Source organism: Zalophus californianus, chromosome 1, assembly GCF_009762305.2.
Source record: "Zalophus californianus isolate mZalCal1 chromosome 1, mZalCal1.pri.v2, whole genome shotgun sequence".
NCBI classification, from domain to species: domain Eukaryota; kingdom Metazoa; phylum Chordata; class Mammalia; order Carnivora; family Otariidae; genus Zalophus; species Zalophus californianus.
In genome coordinates this window covers 89,194,981-89,220,266 of record NC_045595.1, presented here as the reverse complement: position 1 = coordinate 89,220,266, position 25,286 = coordinate 89,194,981, and the positions used below count along the sequence as shown (strand labels likewise).

The following is a 25,286-nucleotide window of genomic DNA, read 5'->3' as shown; positions in this document are numbered from 1 at the left end:
TCCCCCGGTCTTAAAAGACCAGGACGTAGCAGGGCCGCGAGTCCTTAGCGTCCAAAGCCCGCGGCCTGCGATATTGCCGTTCCAGCCCGCCGGCTATTAGAAACACCAGGATCTTTCATTCGTGGGCTCAAGGTCCTGACGGACCCTTTTCTCAACCGGACTCTGTATAGGTCTTACGGCTGCCGGTGCATTAAATTTGGGGTGCGAGGGGCCTTTTCGTTAATTGCCCGCAGCGACTAACACGGCTTTGCCTTCTTTAAGATTGCGGCCTCCGACTGTGAGACTGAATGAAAATTTTTTTAAATGCGAGAACGCGGAGGTCCTCCGGCACATCCCAATTAGAGCCTAGTCACCAGATTCAGGGGCAGTGTGATTGGCTGGAGCGGCTCGGTCATGTCCGCCCCGACGCGTCAGGGCCTCGCCCCCCTGGCTGTGGAGTAGTGGTCTCTGCAGCCAGAGGACTCGGTGCAGAAGACCTGTGGAATCTCCGTCTCCAGCCGGCAGCGGAAGCCGCAGCCGCAGCCATGGAGCCCGGTGCTTCCCCTGAGCCCGACTCGGCCGAAGTGTTGCCCCAGCACAAGTTCGACAGCGGGTCCCTAGAGGCCTATCCAAACCAGCACTTGCCCGGCTTTGGGGCCGAGCCCGAGGCCAAGCTGACCGTTACCCAGTACAGGTATCAACGCCGGTCTTCAGCAGAAACAAATGTGTGCATTGGGCTTTTCTTTATTTGGCCCTGCGTGGGGTCCCAATCTCCCTCGTCCCGGCTTCTTTTCCTGCAATGACGCGCTCTGCAGATGGGAGCTACCGTCAGTGGTCCGTCCCCTGCATTTCATTCGGGGTATTTCCGGTTCGAGGACAATAATGGAAGCACCACAACATTCCCGATTCCAACTATAAGAAGGAATCTTTGTTAAAGGATGCAATTACGTACCTGGAGGATTCACTGAGGCAATTAAGGTTGGAAGCTCTGTGGAATATAAAGAGGTCTTCTTTCAACTTTTTTTCTGTAACCATTAGATCTTTTTTTCTGAGAAGCAGATGTAATTCCGTTTAATTGGCCCTATTCTCGGAGGTTGAGTTAATGGCGCTAGCTGGGGGAATCTGAATTCCAGTATTAGATCTTCCACTTAGTAAATCACACCACCACTTTAGGCTTTAGTTCTTTTTGAAGTGAGGGAATGGAAATGGATGACGATCCTGAGAGTATTATTGCCCACCACGAATCTGGCTCTGGTCTATTTTATAATAGAAAACAAATTTTTAAAAATTTATTCAAAAAATAGTACTTTGGTCTAAACACAGAGCTATAGAAACAATCTTGGTTTTCAGGAAATTCCATCTGCCACTTAATGACTGGGAATTTAAAAGTTGCATAAACTCCCTGAGAACTAGTTTCCTAATCTGTAATAAGAACCTGATCCTTTTGATAATTAATGATGCAGTAATAGGTGAAAGATCTTAAACATTGTTTACAACACAAGACTTCTAGGCTAGAAACCTAAGCTGTTTTTAATTCCACCTGCTTAAGCCTCCACTATCTATTGGGACATGGTGCCTTTTAATTCTATACCACAAAACTCTGATCCAATCTCCTTTACCCCTATTTTTATTTTCACATAAATCAGTAGTCAAGGCATACAAATTCCAGTGATAAATGCCACCAGCCTATAGTACTGTTACGATGTTTCTTTATCCAGCTACATTCAGCTATGTGAGTGCAGGAAAAGAGTTGGATTTAAACCAGAATGGGGGAAGCCAAGCAGAGAACATGGAGAGGGGGCAAGTGTATTAAAGATGCATTCAAGAGGGTAGTTATGTAATTGGCCATCAAAAGTAAGTGAGTTCAGAAAGGATGTGGTGGGGGAAGGGGAGGCTGAGGGACAGTAAACAATGATCAATGGATGGTAGATCCCAGGATTGAAGGATTGTTGGAATCAATGTACCAGTGGGAGTGAGTGGAAAGCTGGATTATGGTCAGAGATAGAAATGCTTAACAAGGAGGATTATGCAGTGCTTGAGTTGTTAACGTTTAAGATGTGTCCCCTAGAGTGACTGAAGTACTGTAACAGAAAATATCACTAGAGTAGAAGAATTCAAGGGACTGACAGGCCTGAGTGTTAAAATGAACATCTGAGTGGATTTTGAAATAATGAAGATAGGAGTAGTGTAAATAAAAGCAATAGTAAGTCAACAGGCAATGGGGAGAGTGTTTGCAACAGAGAGAGTAGTTGATTTCAACAAGAAAGGGTGGAGTGTGGTAGTCTCATAACATGAATTCAAAGCTGGGTAACAGGTTTAGGCAGGAGGGAAGGCAAAGAGTTTGCAAGTGGCAGTGAGTATCAGGAGGGACACAGACTCCAAGTCTCCAGGCCCACTAGATGAGTGATGTGAGGGGAAAAAAAAAATCTACCACTGTAGAGGCCTACAAGGGAAACAGGGTCCTCATGGAACATTCAAGTTTTAGTAAGAGCAAGGAGATGAAGGGTCCATTCAGAGAAGAGAGTGAAGCTATATGTGATTATGCTGAAAGACAAAAAGTTCCAGGGATACAGAGGAAAGATATCTCCAGCTTTTTCTGCTAATGTTAAATTCTTCCTTCTCAGTAATCTGATTCTTCACCAGCCATTTGATGATTCCAATGTACCTGCCAAGAATCTTCTGTTTGGCATCATCTTTATTTCTGCTTTGATGTGTCTCATCTTCCACCATGGCCCTACTGTTGAATACTTAGGATCAGAGCATGTTTGTAGAGGATATTTCACCTCTCTGCTTTTCATCTCCAGCTTAGTACTTTTAAACCTCTTGGACCATGTACTCAATGTTTTCCATGCTTAAACACCATGACGTTGGTCTTTTAATCTTCTCTTTTCTTGATCTCTTATCTACAGCAAATACATTTGAGATGCTGTTATCATCAATATCAAATGTTACTTCAGTTTGCACAAATCTAAAGGATACAGGAAGGATGTCTGTGAGTTCAAACTTGTCAAACTGGTTGTGATCTTTTGTCATTGCTCACTCAATTTTATAGAGTAGATAGTGAAGTTCTAAGTTCACTTCGAATGAACTGTGTATTGCACTTAACCAGAATAGTCATGACTTCACCAGTGGGGTTTCAATACCAAAGTAGTGATTTCAGTATTACTAGGAAAAGGGATGATATCAAAGAGCAGTGAATCCTGAATATTTTCAGATTTATCTCCAGACAGGGGACAAGATGGCTGCCTACGTAGCTGCAAACATAAGTAACACCCTTACCAGGATTGATGCTTTTTTCCAATTTTTTGCTGTTGAAAAAAAAAAATCCTGTAGGAATTTCTAAGTTTCTGAAGCTTGTAAATGCAGCTAAAATCACCCACCGAGATAACCTCATGGGCCTGAGACTTCTCTAGCAAGATGTGAAGAAAGGGTTAAAAAACCTTTTCTTCGCTATGGACAAATTAACTTTCTAGCTCAGTTACTGTGGTAACTTAGTAAAAGTGGCATGTCAGCCTTGTGTCTAGGCAACATTGTTTCTGGTGGAAATAATACTTAATTGATAAACTGTATCTGAACTGGTAGGCCTGGAAATAAACCCTAAGTATCTGGTGGGATACTTTGGGCTTCCCTAAGTGTAGCAAGTTCTTGCAACTGCTCATGTCCCTTGTTGGGGTGCTGGGAGCCGTGTCAACTGCTCATGTCCCTTGTTGGGGTGCTGGGAGCCGTGTCCAAAGGATTGTTACTAGAGGCAATGGCTCCTGTAGAACGGGAGGCTTCTAAGCACATAGAACGCGAGGCTTCTAAGCACAGTTGGCACCCATCCTCACCTATGTGGTCTCATTTCTTAGAACCTGAGCTGTCAACAAGGGGCCACAGGGGCCACAGAGTAGATGCCAGAATCCTGCATGGATTCCTGGGATGCTTCCACTATAGAAGCTCATCTGATGCTGCCCTGCTGGAATACTGTATTTCCTGACTTCATATGCTTCCAGGTGAACCAATGCAGAGGGTAGCCTGTTAGGGTTTTGTGAGATTGATTGTCTAATCAAAGTCTTCTCCAACCAAGTGAGTTTCCCTAACTGCACACTTAAATGCCAAGATTCCATCTTTGTTAATTAAGGTTTGACAAATCAAAGGTGCCACCTCTTTGGTTATAGATCAACATATTTCTTTCAGCAGCACGTGTCTTGCCTACGTCCTAAACAATAACTATGGCTATTGGCTTATTGATGATTCTTATGGTATTGATACCATCAGTGGTTTCTAGACTACATGGTAGCCTGATGCTTAGAATGGTTAAATTTAGCCATTACTATGTTCACAGTGTTGGTGATGATCTTCCCTTGGGTTTCTGCATTTTCAGGGCGGGGGGGTCTTTGTTAGAACCATGGTAGATATGTATACAGGGGAGAAGCTTTTAGTTTGGTGAGATTTTTTTTTTTAAAACAGAAATACATACTTTTTTAAAAAATTTTTTATCATTATGTTAATCACCATGCATTACATCATTTGTTTTTGATGTAGTGTTCCATGATTCATTGTTTGCGTGTAACACCCAGTGCTCCATGGAGAACGTGCCCTCTTTAATACCCATCACCAGGCTAACCCATCCCCCCACCCCCCTCCCCTTTAGAACCCTCAGTTTGTTTTTCAGAGTCTATCGTCTCTCATGGTTCGTCTCCCCCTCCAATTTTCCCCCCTTCATTCTTCCCTTCCTGCTATCTTTTTTTTTTTAACATATATTGTATTATTTGTTTCAGAGGTACAGATCTGTGATTCAACAGTCTTGCACACTTCACAGCACTCACCATAGCACATACCCTCCCCAATGTCTATCACCCAGCCACCCATCCCTCCCACCCCCCACCACTCCAGCAACCCTCAGTTTGTTTCCTGAAGATTAAGAATTCCTCATATCAGTGAGGTCATATGATACATGTCTTTCTCTGATTGACTTATTTTGCTCAGCATAACACCCTCCAGTTCCATCCACGTCATTGCAAATGGCAAGATCTCATTCCTTTTGATGGCTGCATAATATTCCATTGTATATATACCACATCTTCTTTATCCATTTATCTGTCGGTGCACATCTTGGCTCTTTCCACAGTTTGGCTATTGTGGCCATTGCTGCTATAAACATTGGGGTGCACGTACCCCTTTGGATCCCTACATTTGTATCTTTGTGGTAAATACCCAGTAGTGCAATTGCTGGATTGTATGGAAGCTCTATTTTCAACTTTTTGAGGAACCTCCATACTGTTTCCCAGAGTGGCTGCACCAGCCTGCATTCCCACCAACAGTGTAGGAGGGTTCCCCTTTCTCTGCATCCCCACCAACATCTGTCATTTCCGATTTATTAATTTTAGCCATTCTGACTGGTGTGAGGTGATATCTCATTGAGGTTTTGATTTGGAAGAGATACATACTTTTTAAATTTATTTTTCTATTGAAGTATAATGACACTGGGATTTTTTGAGATAAAATTTATCTTACATAAAATTGGAAATTTGAATTATTTTAAAGTGCACAGTTTGGGGGGCCCAGGTAGCTCAGTTGGTTAAGCGTCTGCCTTTGTCTTGGGTCATGATCCTGGGGGGGGCGGTCCTGGGATCAAGCCCCACAGTGGACTCTGTTCAGCAGGGAGCCTGCTTCTCCCTCTCCCTCTGCCTGCAGCTCCACCTGCTTGTGCTGTCTCTCTCCCTCTCTCAAATGAATAAATAAAAATCTTTAATAAAAAAATAAAAATTTAAAAAAGTGTACAGTTTAGTGGGTTTTAGTATGTTCACAGTGTTGTGCAACCAGCAGCACTATCTAATTCCAGAACATTTCTATCACTCCCCCAAAAAAACCCTTACCTCCCAATTGTCCCCTCCTCCCATCCCTTAGCAGCCACTAATCCACTTTCTGTCACTATGGATTTACATTCTCTGAACATTTCACAGAAGTGGAATCATATAATATGTGGCCTTTTGTAACTGGCCTTTTTCACTCAACATCAGGGTTTCAAAGTCCATGTTGCAGCACATATCAGGGATTGATTCTTTTCATTATCTAGTTAAGTCCTCCTTTCATGCTGTTGGAGTCTTCAAAAGCTGGGTAATTCTTAAACTGGCCATATTGTAAATGAAGGTGTAAACTGAGTAGTTTTGGTATCTGGAGTGTAGTTTCAGTTCATCTGAGAATTTCTGCTCACCTGGCAGGGAGAGCCAGTGCCCTGGTATCTGTGCGTTACCTGGGGCAATGTACTTCCCTGGCCCACGTGTCCACCCTGGGACCTTGCTTACCACAATTCCCCTTGTGGAGAGCTGCACTTGGGTACCAGCCTCAGTGAAGCATTTGAGGGTTATATCTCCAACAGCAGGTGAGGGGACACCAACCCAGTTATTCCAGCATCCTTTAATTAATTTTCTGACTGATACAACCTCTTCTCCCAGCCTTTTTTTACTTAGATCTAAACATTGTTCTAGGGATACTTCTGATAAAACTCATGATTTGCAGGCAGGGAGTGAGGTCCTCTCTTCTATCTATGTGGGTTATAGATTGTTCACCTGCCACTGTGTTATCATCTGCTTTATATTATCTAAAGCTAATGTTTTGAGCTGCTGGTAGCACCCCTCTTGGTTTCCCAGCACTGAAATTGATTTATTTTTACTTTGTGTTTCTTTTGACATTTCAGTAGGATTTGGGGAAGAAGGAAAATATCCTTGTAATTGACCTTTTCTCTACTCTTATCAAGATCAGGACAGTCCAATCCAACCTTTTATCTTCGAAAGGGCTTTCAAGCATATGTACTCAGAAAAAAACCACCTGGTTCACTTCTTCCTAAAGCACATCAGGTATGGTATACAAACGCAATAATTCTTTGTTGACAAATAAATGCTTTTTATATACAGAAAAATAAATTGCTTTTAAAAGTCATCTCATGATTATTAAATAATAGATAATGTATTTTATTTCTTAGATAAAAATTTCACTTGAATTGTATCCCTTGTTATTTTTAAAAAGGATTTGAGGTTAAAATCTGAGGCTGTCTTTCGTTCATTAATCTTTTTTTTTTTAAAGATTTTATTTTTTTATTTGACAGAGAGAGACACAGTGAGAGAGGGAACACAAGCAGGGGGAGTGGGAGAGAGAGAAGGAGGCCTCCGGTGGAGCAGGGAACCTGATGCGGGGCTTGATTCCAGGACCCTGGGATCATGACCTGAGCCGAAGGCAGATGTTTAACAACTGAGCTATCAGGTGCCCCTAGGTCATTAATCTTGAGCAATAACCAGTCTTCTTGTGAATTTGATTCTTTCCTTACAATTGGCTAGATATGCAGTCATATAGTGAATATTTTCAGTGCTTCTCATTTATAGATGTTTGTACTTTGGTTACATATTTTAATTGTGTTTTAAAAAGTATATCTTATAACAATATCTACTCTCTGAAGTATCTTATTTTTCACTGAAGTATCTTAATATATTTGCTCTGACAAACCCGCTGATCTTTTGCTAATAAGAAATATTTGAATAATCATTTTATAGTATTCTCTAAATATTAGGCTTTGTGAAAATTTAAAAAGATTTGTTAAAAATTGAGTCTGTTTTCAGGAAATAGCTATTATCTGTAGAATTTTAGAGATGAAAACAGAAGAGAACAGAAATCAAAGTCCTAGAGAATGTTAAAAGCACTGTGCATATTTAGGGTATTGTAACCATGTATAATAGGTATTTCCCAGATCCAGCTGACTGGGTTAGGGCCATTGAAGGATAGGCTTAAGATTACAGTAATGGAAAAATGCAGATTCTGGCTTTCTTGGTTCCATATCCAAGAAATATGAAGTAACTTGGATGCTCAAGATTAAAAAAGTTGGGTAACTTTTATTAAGTATCAACATGGTAAGCCTGAAGGAGAATACCCACTTATGCCCAGAAATTTGTGCCCCAATAAACAGCTCTCTTTGTCTCTCTTCTTGATAACTTTCTACCAGAAGACATCAGAAAATAACGTAATGCTCTCAGCCCAACATTGGGCTTAGTTGGTTTCAACTCCCTTCATTTTCTTCTAAGTCTGCTCTGAAAAAAGCAATGTTCTCACACTGCCATCTGCTTTATGACCCCCTAACCCCTTTGTGCTTACCCCAACCACCCTACCCCGGCCTCAGGGTGATTACAAACACTTCTTTCATAACCTTTGGTTCCACTGGCTTCTCTCACCTTGGTCATGGGTTTAGTCATGTCCCTGCTCTAGTTAATCTTTATTAACTGCTGCTTTACCCCTGCTGTCAGCTGTCAAAGTGAGCTGCATGGTTTCTCCTCCTCAGAAGTGATCAGTCACAGGGCTCCTGGCTGGTGCACAGTCGGTTAAGCATCAGACTCTTGGTTTCAGCTCAGGTCATGAGATCAAGCCCAGAGACAAGTCCCGTGTTGGGTTCTGTGCTCTGAGCTCAGCAAGGAGTCTGCTTAAGAATCTCCCTCTCCCTCTGCCTCTCCCTTACCCCCATCTAAAATAAATAAATAAATCTTTTAAAAAAAAAAAGGGAAAGTGATCAGTCACCAGTGAGTCTGGAACAGATGAGTCAGCATCACAGCTCTGCTATAAGGTATGTCCTCAGGTCCTGAGTGATAGGCCCATGTATCTGTCCTGGTTGAGGAGGCCCTTTTATCTTATTTGGGTTCCTGCTTCAGTACTAGCTTGCATCTCATTGCCTCCTTTCCCCATGGTTATCCTGAGCTCCATGGTAGCCTTGGGTACCAGGAAGGATTCCCCTACCCCTGCTTTAGAAACAAGTACCTCTTTTGATCTCCAGGAGATAGTGGTTTTTTCCTTTATAAGCACTCACTGCTCTCGCCCAGCACCTTGTAGCTGACTGTGCCCAGAGCAGTAGAATAGAGACTTGCCTGAGCCCCCTTGGGAGATATGAGAAAGAAAGAGTGAGCAAGAGTAAGCCAATGAGCAAGCAGGGAACTGCTGAGAACAAAGATGTTTTTATAATAATCTGAAATATTGTGGTCAAGAACTGTTGCCTTCATATTAACAGAGCCAAGATTAAGTCCCATGCATGTGCCTATCCTTTAGCCTAATTATCAGGGGTTTTTTAGTGCTGGCTAATTTATAATTGTAATAATTGCGCTAAGACTACTTTTAAGGAAATTATTATCCTCTAGGTCATTTGTTGATACTGTTTCAAAATTGATTTCTAGCCTTAATGAAAGCTCACAAATAGTTATTGTATGTCTGTGTTTCTGGGGCACCTGGCTGGCTCAGTCTGAAGAGCACACACTGTTGATCTTGGGGTCATGAGTTTGAGCCCCACATTGGGTATAGAAATTACTAAAAAAAAATAACTAAATTTTATTTTTTTTTTAATTTTATTTATTTATTTGACAGAGAGAGACATAGCGAGAGCAGGAACACAAGCAGGGGGAGTGGGAGCGGGAGAAGCAGGCTTCCTGCAGAGCAGGGAGCCCGATGTGGGACTCGATCCCAGGATCCTGGGATCACGACCTGAGCCGAAGGCAGACGCTTAATGACTGAGCCACCCAGGCGCCCCAAATAACTAAATTTTAAAAAAAACTTAAAAATTTGTTTCTGACTTTTAATAATCCATCATCCTATTTAGATTGATAGAGAATTTAAAGTCCACTTTGTTTTCAATTGGATTCCCCGTTCCCAAGCCTTTATTGTACTGCAGTGATCCTTCTGTCATTGGAACAGAATTTTACTTGATGGACCATGTGCAGGTAAATTAACACTTAATCTCACTTTATTGTTACTTTTATTTTTAATTATGAAATTAGATGTTAGTAAATGATAGTTTATTAATTAGCATTTAGGTAATTAGTTGCAAGGGCTTAAACTTTTGTTTTATTTGAGCACAGGCAATGTGGGAGGGATGAAATAGACTAGGAACAAATTTAGTAACTAGGGCCCGTTAACTTATTCTTAAATTTTCCTCTAGGTGGCAATAAAGAGCTATATGTAATGGCAGTAACCAAACACTCCAGATGGTAGGGGGGAAGAAAATGACTCCAAACAGAAAATCAATCCATTAAGAACAATAAATTCAAAGTGTCTTTAAAAAAATTTTTTTATGCAAAATGTAACTTGAGAGTAGTTTTTGTCCTTTATGTTCAACTTGGAATGTCCTTGTATTTTTCTTTTGGCACATATACTCTATTGAACATGTTTCTCAAAAGAATGTTATTCTAGCATGTTCTACAAAGAATTGTTTTTGGTTGTAAATTATTATCCTGATTTTTTTTTTGTAGGCAATGGGGGATTATGACACAGCAAATAAATGGTATGAAAACATCTATTTTGTTTTAAATTATTTGTTGTAATTGTTCCCATAGGGTCGAATCTTTCATGATTTTGCAATTCCTGGAGTTAGCCCAGCAGAACGCTCAGCCATGTATGTGGCCATGATAGAAACCTTGGCTCACTTACATTCCTTGAATGTGCAGTCATTGCAGCTGGAAGGATATGGTCGAGGTGCTGGCTATTGCAAAAGACAGGTAATACAGCCACATAAAGAGCTCCTTTTCTCAAGTTCTTGGAAATAATATATGTTATTAGTCAAAATAAAAACCTATTTTATACTTTCCTGAAATTTGGGTATAACTTTTAATATCAGCCTTTATATTGGTTTGTTGTTAGCATAAAATAATTTTGTATGTTTAGATCAGTTTTTTTTAGCCTAAGCTTCTGTAACTAACAACATGTACATGCATGTAAATTTAAAGCTTTTCAGCCTCTTCACTTAATTTATCAATATATTTTCTATATAGTTTCCCTTTTCAAGTTAACATATCTTTTTTTTTTTAAAGATTTTATTTATTTATTTGAGAGAGAGAGACAGAGAGAGCACATGAGAGGGGGAAGGGTCAGAGGGAGAAGCAGACTCCCTGCTGAGCAGGGAGCCCGATGCGGGACTTGATCCTGGGACTCCAGGATCATGACCTGAGCCGAAGGCCGTCGCCTAACCAACTGAGCCACCCAGGCACCCTAAGTTAACATATCTATTAAGCACGACTATGTCCTTAATACCTGCTGAGTACTGTGTTAAATGTCAAGAAAATAAAAGTAACTTCTTTCCCTAGAGGAAAGAAGTTGGTCATTTTTTGAGAGACCTGTACATGAATCTCATTTGCACGAAACTTGAAAATAGAATAAATAAAATAGAATAAAGGAGTATTTAATCTAGTAGTAAATGGTTTGGTACTTATGATGAGAGCTATTCCATTCAGAGGGTGGATGTCAGTGTGCTTTTGCTTAGGTGGGGAAAGCTTTGTGGGAGAGATATGTCTTGCATTGTATATATAAGGAAAGAGAAAATCTAGAGTGATATGGAAGAGATGGTGAACATTTCAAACCAAAGGGACAGCTAGACCAGATATGTACAGGACTATTTCCTTTTGTTTGTATGTCTTTTTGAGGGGGCTGACTGAAGAGAGAAGGGAACCAAGATTTAGAGAGTATTTACTATATGCCAGGTCCCATGGTAGGTGAGTTGCTGACCTACTCTTTTTAAATCTTTGTAGCAACCCTAAGACATAAATATTATTACCCCCATTTTGTAGATGAGGAATCTAAGGCTAATGGATATCAAATAATACATGAATAAGTGGCTTAGACATAATTTATACCCAGGTCTGTATGGTTCCAAAGATGAAGGTCTTTATTGCACTAAGTTGAACAGATATACCTTGGGGAATGTGGAGAGAACGATAAGCTGAAAATAATATGGTCTCAATTGATGGAAGACTTTGAGAAGAGTTTGAGTTGTTTGCATTTGATTCTAAGAATAATAAAAAGTCTTTGCATTTCTTATACCTGAAATGTATTTAGAAGATTCTGTGGGTAATAAGAAAAGTTATTAAAATGAAAAGTAAAAATATCTCTTCTTCTAGCCCCCATATTTCCTTTTTCAGTGATTACTTGTTTCTTGTGACCCTTCCAGAAATCTCTTATTCTTATTTATTTGTGTGTGTGTGTTTGTGTACATTCTTTTTTTCTTCCACAAAATAATTGCAGAATAAAGACTAGAACCCACATTTCTTGATTCCCATGCCAGTGTTTTTTTTTCCTGATAAAAATCTAGGTCAGTAAAATGAACTAGGTGGAAGAGAGATTTAAATGTTTAAGGCTTTTTAAAAAAATGTTTTAGGCTCATGTGAATGTCACTTATAGACATTTGTCTTGAGCATTTAGGAATGAGACCAAATTTGATATAATCGAATTTTGTTTTAATTTTAGAATTGTTGGATCTTACTTCTCCTTTCAGCTCTATAGTTTTTATTTGTATATCTTTAGGTATCAACCTGGACAGAGAAATATCAAGCTGTAGCTCATCAAGACATCCCTGCCATGAAACAGCTATCTGACTGGCTAATGAAAAACTTGCCAGATAATGACAATGAAGAAAATTTGATTCATGGAGATTACAAACTAGATAACATACTTTTCCACCCTACAGAGGTACTGTAAGCCCTATTTATAATAAACTGAGTAGGTCTTAGCACTTCTGATTTGGGACCCAAGTACCAGGTAGATGTTCCCCTTAGGGCTCTGAAGGAGCCCAACCCAACCTCACGCTTCCCCTACCTTTGGACTGTCTTCACCACTCAAAACATTTAGGAATGAGTCCTGCAGATTTTGGGGCATAGGTAACTGCCTACCTTTAAGGCCAAGTCTAACCCTCAGGATATCTGATTTACTACTTAAACAGGATCTGGGAATTTATATGCATGTCACTGTTTTCTTCAGAAAAGTTTTTCATCTACAAAAAATATTTAGCCTATCCAGGTTCTTGCTCTTTTGGTTCATTTCCAGTTCCTTTTCTTATCTCATGAAGAATTTTTAATTTGATTAATTATAAGCTCAGAGGGGCACCTGGGTGGCTCAGTCGGTTAAACGTCTGCCTTCGGTTCAGGTCATGGTCCCAGGGTCCTGGGATGGAGCCCTGCGTCAGGCTCCCTGCTCATCCGGGAGCCTGCTTCTCCCTCTCCCTCTGCCTGCCGCTCCCCCTGCTTGTGCTCTGTCAAATAAATAAATAAAATCTTTAAATATATATGTATATGTATAAGCTCAGAGAGGACAGAATTCCAAAAACCTCTTTTGAGGTTTTGAAAGAATTATGTGAGATTAATGTGACCTTGCTCTGTGGAAATATACACAGTGTAATCTTTATAAAGGGTACAAACAATTCAGAACTATAACCCTCCTCCATGGAACACAGACAGTGAGGCCTGGGATTGGAGGAGTATGGTGGGAATGAGGAAACCACTTCAGTTCACCTCATTACCTGTATGCCATTCGACAAGACACTTGGGCCTTAGTATTCTGACATTAACATGAAAGATTATAGTTCCCTGAATCCTACTTCTTAAAAGAGGTTTTTCTGGGTTCATTTTCTCAGAATGCTAAGATGTTTTAGGGCAAGAAGAGCTGCTCTGAATTCATGTGCCAAGCTTCTGGGTTTCATGTTCTTTCCCTATAGGAAGGGGACAGGAGAAAAATAGCATTATAAATTACATTACTGTCATAATTAAAGTAGTATTTTTTTTTAAGATTTTATTTATTTGAGAGAGAGAGAATGAGAGAGAGCACAAGAAGGAAGAGGGTCAGAGGGAGAAGCAGACTTCCTGCCGAGCAGGGAGCCCGATGTGGGACTCCATCCAGGGACTCCAGGACCATGACCTGAGCTGAAGGCAGTCGCTTAACCAACTGAGCCACCCAGGTGCCCATAATTAAAGTAGTATTATATCAAATCAAAGTTCAAATATAACGTAAAGACATGAGCACATTCACCAGCAAGACAGAAAACTTTTTTTTTTTAAAAGATTTTATTTATTTATTCATGACAGACAGAGAGAGAGAGGCAGAGGGAGAAGCAGGCTCCCAAGGAGCAGGGAGCCCAATGCGGGACTCAATCCCAGGACCCTGGGATCATGACCTGAGCTGAAGGCAGATGCTTAACCATCTGAGCCACCCAGGTGCCCAAGACAGAAAACTTTTTATAGGAAAGTCAATTTGGATTGACTTTTATAGGAAAGTCAATTTGGATTGACATATACATATGTATATGTAATTATATATGTGTATGGGTAAACTTTTGTTAATGGCACTGATGAATTCTGAAATAACTTTGTTAAATATGGATTAGGAAGATTAAAGAATGCTAACTAATAACCTGGAAAAAACTTTAAAAGTTTATACCTTAAAACCTAGCAGAATCAGGCCTATATTTGATCTGTATCATTTGAGTCGTTCATATTTTAGGAGCCTATCTTTGAGTAAGTCAGAGTCTTCTATTTGTTCTATGTACTTTTCCACTCATTGCTTAAACAAGAAAGGAAAAATTCAGACCTAGATCTCTTGAATTTTGTGTCATCAACCAAGATGTTTAAATTTAGGATTAGTCATAATATGCTGAAAGTAATGATGTAACACTAAGTACCATATAGTTATTCCCTTTTAATTTTTTAATTTCATATTAGAAAACCATTTCTTATAGGAATAAAGTTGTCAAACAGGTGTCATCTTCCTTTAGAAAAGCAGAATATTCAATAGTTGGAAGAGCCATTTTTTAAAAAAGAAAGAACTGGTAGAGGCAGAGCATGAAGCTGTTTAGCTGCAGTACTGATTTGTGACATACAGCATTTTCTTTTAATGTATTAGGGTTATATGGTATCAAGTAAAATGTCTTCTACTTTCTACCCAATAAACCCATAATTAATAGTTAAATTTAATCAATTTCTGCGTCCTATAAATATTGTAACTAATTTTTTATAGAAGTAACATATGATTGGCAGAGTACAAGTCAACTAGCATTTATTCATTACCAACCATTTGCTCTGAAAGATAGGGTTGGAAAGGAAGTACAGCTCTTAATGAGCTCAAAATACAAATGGAGAGAAAAAAATAATTAGCTAAGAGCAGAAAACAATATATACCCAAGTGCTAAAGTGTGTCATACAAAGTGAACTACAAGAATGGTTAGAAGGAAAGATACACTATGCACTGGCATCGAAAGCTGTGAAATGTTAAAATTTAATTTTTGTTAATAATTTATCTTTTCCACCTCATTTTTAATCTTTATTTACTTATTTTTTAAATACCCCCTTTATTTAGTTTCTTAAGTAAACTCAACCCCAATGTGGGGCTCAAACTCATAACCCCAAGATCAAGAGTCACATGCTCTTCCAACTGAACCAGCCAGGCGCCGCCCACCTAATTTTTTAGATTTCATAACTAAATGGGAAAATTAGAGTACATTTCTTTTTTTTGTGAGAGAAAATTAGAATGTTTCCTTTTTTGTTATTTTCTGTCTTCTTGGAAATAGCCATTATGACAGGTGTGAGATGATACCTCATTGTGGTTTTGATTTGTATTTCCTTGATGATGAGTGATATTGAGCATTTTTTTCATGTGACTGTTGGCCATCTGTATGTCTTCTTTGGAAAAATTTCTGTTTAGAACTTCGACCTATTTTTTTAATTGCATTGTTACTTTGTTATTGAGTTATAGAAGTTCTTTATCTATTTTGGCTATTAACCCCTTGTTTGATATATAATTTGCCAATACCTTGTCCCATTCAGGAGGTTGCCTTTTTATTTTATTGATGGTTTCCTTTCCTGTGCAGAAGGTTTTAAGTTTCATGTAGTTCCATTTGTTTATATTTGCTTTTGTTGCCATTGCCTTGGGAATCAGTTACAAAAAAAAAAAAAATACTGCCAAGAGCAGTGTCAAGGAGCCTACTGCCTATGTTTTCTTCTAGGAATTTTGTGGTTTCTGGTCTTGTATTCAAGTCTTTAATCCAGTTTGAGTTAATTTATGTATGGTGTAAGATAGTGGTATGTTTTCATTCGTTTGCATGTGGCTGTCCAGTTTTTCCAATACCATTTATTAAAGAGACTGTCTTTTCCCTATTGTATATTTTTGCCTCCTTTGTCATAAATTAATCGGCTATATACATGTGGGTTTTTTTTCCTTGGCTCTTTATTCTGTTCCATTTATCTTTATGTCGTTTTTGTGCCAATACTGTTTTCATTATTATAGCATGATATAATTTGAAATCAGGAAGTGTGATGCTTCCAGCTTATTCTTTCTCAAGATTGCTTTGTCTCTTTGGGATCTTATGTGGTTCCATACAAATTTTAGGATTCTTTGCTCTATTTCTGTGAAAAATGCCATTGGAATTTTGATAGGAATTGCATTGAATCTATAGATTGCTTTGGATAATATCGATATTTTAGCGATATTAATTCTTCAAATCCATGAGCATGGAATATCTTTCCATTTGTTTGTGTGTTCTTCAATTTATTTCCTCAGTGTCTTATAGTTTTCATTGTACAGATCTTTTACCTGCTTGGTGAAATTTATTCCTAGGTATTTTATTCTTTTTGGTGCAATTGTAAATGGAATTTTCTAAATTTCTCTTTCTGATAGTTCATTGTTACAGTATAAAAACATAATATTGTTGTATGTTGATTTTGTATCCTGCAACTTTGCTGAATTTGTTTATTCTAATAGCTTTTTGGTGAAGTCTTATAGCATTTTCTATATAAAAATCATGTTATCCACAAATAATAACAGTTTCACTTCTTCCTTTCTAATTTAGATGCTTTTTAATTTCTTTTTCTTGCCTAATTGCTCTGGACTTCCAGTACTGTGTTGAATAAAAGTGGCAAGAGTGGGCATCCTTATCTTGTTCCTAATTGTTAAAGGGAAAGTTTTCAGCTTTTTACCATTGAGTATGTTTGCTGTGGCCTTGTTATATATGGGCCTTTATTATGTTGAGGTGCATTCACTATAACAACTTTGTTGAGAGTTTTATTATAAATGGATGCTTAATTTTGTCAAATATTTTTTCTGCATCTACTTAGATGATCAAATGATCATTTTCTCAATGTGGTCTATAACATTGATTTATTTACAGATGTCAAACCATCCTTGCATCCCTGGAATAAATCCCACTTGATCATAGTGTATGACCTTTTTAATGTATTGTTGAATATAGTTTACTCATATTTTATTGAGGATTTTTGCATCTGTGTTCATCAGGGATATTGGCCTGTAATTTTCCTTTTTGTGTGTGTGGTGTCTTTTCTGTTCTTGGTACCAAGGTAATGCTGGCTTTATAAAATGAGTTTGGGGACCACCTGACTGGCTTAGTTGGAGGAGTATAAGACTCTTGATCTCAGGATCGTGAGTTTGAGCCCCACACTGGGTATACAGATAACTTAAATTTTTAAAAAATAATAATAAATATGGTTTGGAAGTATTCCCTCCTCTTCAGTTTTTTGGAAGAGTTTGAGAAGGATAGATATTAAATCTTATTTGAATATTTGATAGAATTCACCAGTGAAGCTGTCTGATCCTGGACTCCTGCATCTGCAACTCTGTTTCCTTCCCTAATTTTCATTCATTATTTCTTCAAATAAGTTTTCTGTTTCTTTTTTTCTCTTTTCTCCTTGTGGGACCCCTATAATACAAATGTCATTTTACTTGATGTTGTTTCATAGGTCCCTTAAGCTATTGTCACTTTAAAAATTTTTTTTCTGTTTTGTTTGGGTGAGTTTCACTCTCCCATCTTCTAGGTCACTGATCTGTTCTTCTGCTTCATCTAGTTTGTTGTTGACCCCTCTTGTGCATTTTTTCAGTTTATTTATTGCATTTTTCAGCTTTGTGACTTCTGTTCAGTACTTCCTTATATTTCTATCTTTGTTGAAGTACTTGCTGTGTTCATCCATTCTTCTTAGATCATTGAGCATCTTTATGACCATTACTTTGAACTCTATCAGGTAAATTACTTATCTGCATTTCATTATGTTTTTTTTCTGGGGTTTTATCTTGTTTTCTTGTTTGGAACATATTCCTTTTTCCTCATTTTGCTTGATTCTCTTTGTTTCTTCTTCTTTTAAAGATTTATTTATTTGAGGAGGGGAGGGGCAGAGGGAGAGAGAGAATCTCAAGCAGACTCCCAACTGAGCATGGAGCCTGACACAGGGCTCGATCTCACAACCCAGAGATCATGACCTGAGCCAAAATCAAGAGTTGGATGCTTAACCGACTGAGCCACCCAGGTGCCACTGTCTTTGTTTCTATGTATTAAGCACAACTGCTATCTCTCCCAGTCTTAAAGGAATGGTCACAGGAACATGAAATGTGTTTCACTCTGCTCTCTGTGCAGTATCCTGGGGGTGATAGCTTGCCAAGGACTGCATCTCTGATTGTTTCAGCCCCATGGAGCCCAGAAATGCAATCCCCCTGGCCACCAGAGCCAGCAGTCAAGGGGTGTCCCTTGTATGAACAGCTTTGGCGGGACCATAAAGGAGGGATGGGCCAGGATGATACCATCCCCTGGATTTACTGGGATGAGGCCTCGAGGGATCACCCAGCTGGGTAGCCCACTTGCTGAGTTCAGTGAGGCAGGGCCATGTGGTAGCACAGGGTCAGACCATAGTTGTCTGCTGGGTTTAGTAGTGTGGTGCCACAGGGCAAGCAGGACTAGCAAGATACAGGGAGAGTGCAAAAATGGCACCTGCCAGCATCTGCATCCCCAGAGAGAGTTCAGATAGATCCTGGCCACTCCAGCAGATGCTTTAAGATTGGCCAATGAATCTCCTTCATATAAGGTCTAAGTTCTTTTCAACTTGCTACTTTTGATGGGTCCCAAGATGGGTTAAATCTATACATGATCCCTTTAAGAGTGAAGTCTCAGTTTTTTGGAGCCTTTTGGTTCTCCTGGATGTGAATCCTGTTGGTTTTCAAAGGCAAACATTTTGGGGTCTCATCTCTCTGGTGCAGATCCCAAGGATGGCAGTACCTGAAGTGGGGCTTAAACCCCTTGCTCCTCAGGGATATAGTCCATATTTATGAGCTCCCTCCTGCTTATGAGTTGCCACACTGGAGGGTAGGACTTTTGGTGAGACTACATCTCTACCTCTCCTACCAATTTGATGTAGCCTTTTTTTTTTTTAAGAGTTTATTTTTAAGTAATCTCCACACCCAACATGGGGCTTGAACTCACAACCCCAAGATCAAGAGTTGCATTCTCTACTGACTGAGCCAGCCAGGTGCCCTTGATATAGCCTTTCTATCTTTTATTGTGGAGGAGCTGTTCAGGTAGTTTTCAGGTATTTTTCAGAGAAAGTTGTTCTATATGGAGCTGAAGATTTGGTGTGTCTGTGGAAGGAGCTGAGTTCAGGGTCTTCCTATGCTACCATTTGAACCACTCATTTTAACTTTTTATTTTAAAATAATTACAGACTCGGGGCGCCTGGGTGGCTCAGTCGTTAAGTGTCTGCCTTCGGCTCAGGTCATGATCCCAGGGTCCTGGGATCAAGCCCCGCATCGGGCTCCCTGCTCAGTGGGAAGCCTGCTTCTCCCTCTCCCATTCCCCCCAGCTTGTGTTCCCTCTCTTGCTGTGTCTCTCTCTGTCAAATAAATAAAAAATCTTAAAAAAAAAATAAATAAATAAAATAAAATAAAATAATTATAGACTCATAAGAAGCTGTAAAAAAAAAAAGTACAGAGGGGTCTTATATGCCTATCATCCTAATTCCCCAAATGGATCTCACACAACTATAGTATATTATCAAAGCCAGGAAACTGAACATTGTGTGCCTTTTAAATTGGATAAAGAAATAACAAAATTTCAGGGTTGTTGGGAAGCTAAAATGAAGTAATCAATATGGAGCGAGTAGCTGGTACCTGGCATAGCTGTGCTCAACTTATTTCAAATCTCTTCTTCTTTTCCCTTCTTTTCCCCCTCTGTTTCTCTATTTTGCTTTTTTCTAAGATTGCCTATCAAGCTCTGTCCTTTATAAAACTATTAAGGTAGAAGTAAATATCTCATAATACGTACTAAGACTTAAACAGTGGTTGTAAGGGATCAAATTATAGGAGACTTTTAAGTTGTACATTTCTGTAATGATTAAGGTTTGAGGTTTTATCATTTTGTGGTTTTTTTCAAAGAATAGCGTGTTTTATTTTTTCATCAGAAAACACAAGAAAGAAGACAAAAACAAACTTAAATGCTAAACCTTCCAGGAATGTGTGTGGTAAGCCAGTAAAGGATTACGAAAGGGTATGGCAAAACCAGAGCACATTACTCAGTTTTGTAATCCATATTTTCCAGTTACTTGTACATAAAGTATTTGAAGCATGTTTGAGCGAGTATTTACATAGTACAACATGCTTACCGCAATGTTTAAAGAAATCCAGCCTTCCTGAAAAATATTGTTAATTTTCTAAATATAAATCTTACCCATCTGGCAGAGAAATGTTTAAGGAGTTTAATGTGCATTTCAACTTGAAAAACAAATATATTTAATTAGAAACAGATAAACCTAGAGATAATTCATCTGCATTCATTAATTAGTAGTCAGATGTATTTAAGATAACAAATATATGTAATCTGGTTCTTCTGAAGTTCTCTATCTTGCAGTCTTTTATATATTATGAAGAAAAAAGATTTGATATGCAAACAAAACTTGTATTTTTAATGACTTTTTCTTTTTAATTTCCTTCATTATCTCTTAAATGTTAGTGTGGTTGGGCAGAAGCATAGTTACAAAATTTAATTTTATTGCTATAAAAAATGTGGCAATTGGGTTTTTTTCAACACCTTTACATAACAGATTTTTTTTTTTCAGAGAGGGAGAGGTTGAGATAAAATCTTAAGCAGGCTCCACATCCCACAGGGAGCCTGACATGGGGCTCGAACTCATGACCCTGAGATCATGACCTGAGCTGAAATCAAGAGTCGGACACTAGACCAACTGAGCCATCCAGGCACCCCTACATTACAGATAATTTTAAAATACTCTTTAGTAGGGACACCTGGATGGCTCAGTCACTTAAGTGTCTGCCTTCAGCTCAGGTCATGATCCCAGGATGCTGGGATCGAGCTCTGAATTGGGCTCCCTACCCAGCAGGGAGCCTGCTTGTCCCTCTCCTGTGCCTCTCGCTCACGCTCTCTCTCTCTCTCTCTCTCTCTCTCTCAAATAAATAAATAAAAATAAAATAGGAGGGGAGGCAAGATGGTGGAAGAGTAGGGGACCTCGTTTCATCTGGTCCCTTGAATTTAGCTAGATAACTATCTAATCATTCTGAATACCTATGAATTCAACCTGAGATGTAAGAAAAGAATTTCTGGAATTCTACAAATAGAAAAGTGACGAATTCTACAAATAGAAAAGTGACCACTTTTTGCAAGGTAGGAGGTGTGGAGAAGTGAATCCGAGAGGATCTATTGGAAGATAAATGTCAGGGGGAAGGAGCCTCCACAAGCTAGTTACCAGAAAGTGGTATAGCCCCTGAGCACAAAATCAGAACCTTTAGAAATCTGCTCCAGTGAGAGACATCCCTGCCTGAAAGCTGTTCAGGTAGTGAAGAAGGGCAGAATCCTAGGTGGGACCAGGTGGCCTCAGGAGATCCCTGGAATCACAGAAAGAATGGGGGGTGCCTGAACTGGCAGTGTTCCCAAGCACTGGAGCAGGGGAAACTGGTTATGGTCAGTGAGCCTGGGAGGGGGCTGTCAGCTCGGTTCATCATAAACCTCAAATCATGGCATGCTTAGGCGACAGCTCTCCATGCGTGGGCCCTGAAAAAGGCAGAAAGACTGTGACCCTCCACCTTTCCCTGGGAAGATCAGTGCGGGCGTGCACCACAGCAGTCTGCAGAGTTTGGCACACACAAAAGTGAAGACCACCTATCCCTGAAGGTTTACTGAAGAGAGGAGACTGTGATCTTTCAGCTCCGGGGCTGGCGATCCAGGAGTGGCCATTTTTTTCATCCTCCAAAGAGGCAGGGAAAGCCTTCAGGGAAAAAAACCCACATAGAGCAACCAGAAGCGGCTTACTTGGTGGCTGGCCCCCCTGGCAAGGGGTGGTGCAACTCCACCCAGGCAAAAACACCTGAGAATCAGTGCAGCAGGCCCTTCCCCCAGAAGACCAGCTGGAAAAACAGGCAAACACCAAGTTTATGGAGCACACAGGACTGCAAAACTCTAGCACTAGGGGAAAATGGAATATAGAATTTGAGCTTTTTTTCTCATGATTTCTTTATCTTTCAGTTTAAAATTTTCCTTTTCTTTCTTTCCTTTTCAACAAGTTTCTTATTTTATCAATTCTTTGTTTTTAAGTCTTTTTTAACTTTCATTTTTTACATTTACATTTTATAGATATATTCTTCATTTTTGGCTTCCTTTCACTGTATGAGATTTTATTTCTGTATATATATTTAAGTTTTGCTTTCTTTACAGTATTGGGATTTAGTGTCTTCTAACTTACAGACCAAAATACACCCAGGACCAAGTGGATCACCCTGTTTTTTCCACCTGGGAGATTATAGTCTCTCTCCGACCCCCCCTTTCTTCTTTTTCTTTTCTTTTTCGGGTTTCTGACCGCTTCAGATTTGTTTAGTGTGTATTTCACTTGGGTCATGGTTGATATTTTTTATTTTCTCTAGTTCATCCATTCTTCTCTTGGCAAAATGACTAGAAGGAGAAATTCACAACAAAAGAAAGAACCAGAGGTAATAGTATCTGCTACAGATCTAATCCATACAGATATAAGTAAAATGTCACAGTTGGAATTCAGGATAATGATCATAAAGTTACTAAATGGGCTTGAAAAAAGCATAAAAGACATTAGAGAATCTCTTAGTGCAGAAATAAAATTTAATCAGGCCAAAATTAAAAATGCTTTAACTGAGCTGCTGTCTAAATTGGATGCTGTAACACCTAGGGTAAATGAGGCAGAAGAGGAAGTAAGTGACATAGAAGACAAGTTGATGGAAAGGAAGGAAGCTGAGGAAAAGAGGAAGAACAACTAATGGACCATGAGGGAGGCCTCAAGAAATCAGTGATACTGTAAAGTGAAACAATATTAGAATTATTGGAGTCCCTGATGAAGGAGAAAGAGAGGGACATAAGGTATATTTGAGCAAATCATTGTTGGGTACTTTCCTAATCTGGGGAAGGAAACAGGCATTCAAGTCCAAGACGTACAGAGAACCCCTCTCAAAATCAATAAAAATAGATCAACACCCAACATATAATAGCAAAGCTTGCAAATTGCAGAGATAAAGAGAGAATCCTGAAAACAGATTGAGACAAGATGTTCTTAACCTACAGGGGTAGAAACATTAGGCTGGCAGCAGACCAATCCACAAAGACCTGGCAGGCCAGGAAGTGCTGGCATGATATATTCAGGGTAGTAAATGAGAAAAACCTGCAGCCAAGAATACTTTCCAAAAAGGCTGTCATTCATAATGAAAGGAGATAAAGAGCTTCCAGGACAAACAGAAACTAAAAGAATTTGTGACCACTAAACCAGCCCTGCAAAAAAGTACTGAAGGGGACCTTGTAAGCAAAGAGAGAACCCAGAAGTAACATAGACCAGAAAGAAACAGAAACAACCTACAGAAACAGGGACTTTGCAAGTAATACAATGGCACTAAATTCATCTTTCAGTAGTTCCTCTGAATCTAAATGGGCTAAATGCCCCAATCAAAAGACACAGGGTATCAGATTGGATAAAAAAGCAAGACCCATCCATATGTTCTCTAAAACAGACTCAGTTTAGACCCAAAGATACCTCCAGATTGAAAGTGGGGGGGGTGGAAAAGCATTTATCATGCTAATGGACATCAAAAGAAAGCTGGGGTTGCAATCATATCAGACAAACTAGATTTAAACCAAAGAATGTAATAAGAGATGAGGAAGGACACTATATAAAGGGTCTATCCAGCAAGAAGATCTAACAATTGTAAATATTTATGACCCTAAAATGGGAGGAGCCAATTAATAAAAACATTGATAATAATACATTAATAGCAGGGAACTTCAACACCCCAGTTACAACAATGGACAGATCTTCTAAGCAAAAGATCAACAAGGAAACAAGGGCTTTGAATGACACACTGGACCAGATGGACTTCACAGATATATACAGAGCATTCCATGCTAAAGCAACAGAACACACATTCTTCTCATGTGCACATGGAACATTCTCCAGAATAGATCGCATACTTGGTCACAAATCAGGTCTCAATTGATACCCAGAGATTGAGATCATTCCCTGCATATTTTCAGATCACAGTGCTTTGAAACTCGAACTCAATCTGGAAATCTGGAAGGAACAGAAAAAAACACTTGGAGTTAAAGAGCATCCTACTAAAGAATGAATGGGTCAACCAGGAAATTACAGAAGAATTTTTAAAACTTCATGGAAACAAATGAAAATGAAAACACAACTGTTCTGAATGGCTCAATTGGTTAAGCATCTGCCTTCTGCTCAGGTCATGATCCCAAGGTCCTGGAATCAAGTCCCAAGTTGGGCTCCCTGCTCAGCCAGGAGTCTGCTTCTCTCTCTCCCTCTTCCTCTCCCCCTCTCTCTGTCTCTCACTTTCTCAAATAAGTAAAATCGTTAAAAAAAAAATGTTCAAAACCTTTGTGATGCAGCAAAGGCAGTCCTAAGAGGGAAGTACATAGCAATACAAGCCTTTCTCAAAAACTTAGAAAAGTCTCCAATACACAAGCTAAACTTACACCCTAAGGAGCTGGAGAAAGAACAGCAAATAAAGCCTAAACCAAGCAGGAGAAGAGAATTGATAAAGATTAGAGCAGAAATCAATAAAATAGAAACCAGAAGAAAAAGGACAGATCAACGAAACTAGGAGCTGGTTCTTTGAAAGAATAAGATTGATAAACCCCTGGCCATACTTCTCAAAAAGAAAAGAGAAACGACCCAAATAAATAAAATCATGAATGAAAGAGGAAAGATCACAGTCATCACCAAGGAAATACAATTTTAAGAACATATTATGAACAACTATTTGCTAACAAATTAGGCAATCTGAAAGAAATGGATGCATTCCTGGAAATTCATACACTACCAAAACTGAAACAGGAAGAAATAGAAAACCTGAACATACCCATAACCAGTAAGGAAATTGAAGCAGTAATCAAAAATCTCCCAACAAACAAGACCCCGGGGCCAGATGGCTTCCCAGGGGAATTCTACCAAACAGTTAAAAAAGAAATAATACCTATTCTTCTGAAGCTGTTTCAAAACATAGAAATGGAAGGAAAACTTCCAAACTCTTTCTTTGAGGCTAGAATTACCTTGATCCCCAAACCAGACAAAGACCCCCTCAAAAAGGAGAATTATAAACCACTATGCCTAATGAACATAGATGCCAAAATTCTCACCAAGATACTAGCCAATAGGATCCAACAGTACATTAAAAGGATTATTCACCATGACCAAGTGGGATTTAGTCCTGGGCTGCAAGGGTGGTTTAATATC

General features: G+C 39.2%; 1 protein-coding gene across 1 annotated transcript in view; it reads left to right on the top strand.

Moving 5' to 3' along the window:
- Window positions 1–79: 79 nt before the first annotated feature.
- The window catches only part of ACAD11 (acyl-CoA dehydrogenase family member 11), a 99,911-nt gene continuing 74,704 nt past the window's right edge, over window positions 80–25,286 (top strand). The window contains 7 exon segments of the mRNA XM_027585903.2: window positions 80–673; window positions 6,719–6,818; window positions 9,587–9,606; window positions 9,608–9,707; window positions 10,320–10,481; window positions 12,280–12,444; window positions 14,927–14,933. Of these exon segments, the coding sequence (XP_027441704.1) occupies window positions 288–673; window positions 6,719–6,818; window positions 9,587–9,606; window positions 9,608–9,707; window positions 10,320–10,481; window positions 12,280–12,444; window positions 14,927–14,933 (940 nt within the window). The 5' untranslated portion in view covers window positions 80–287.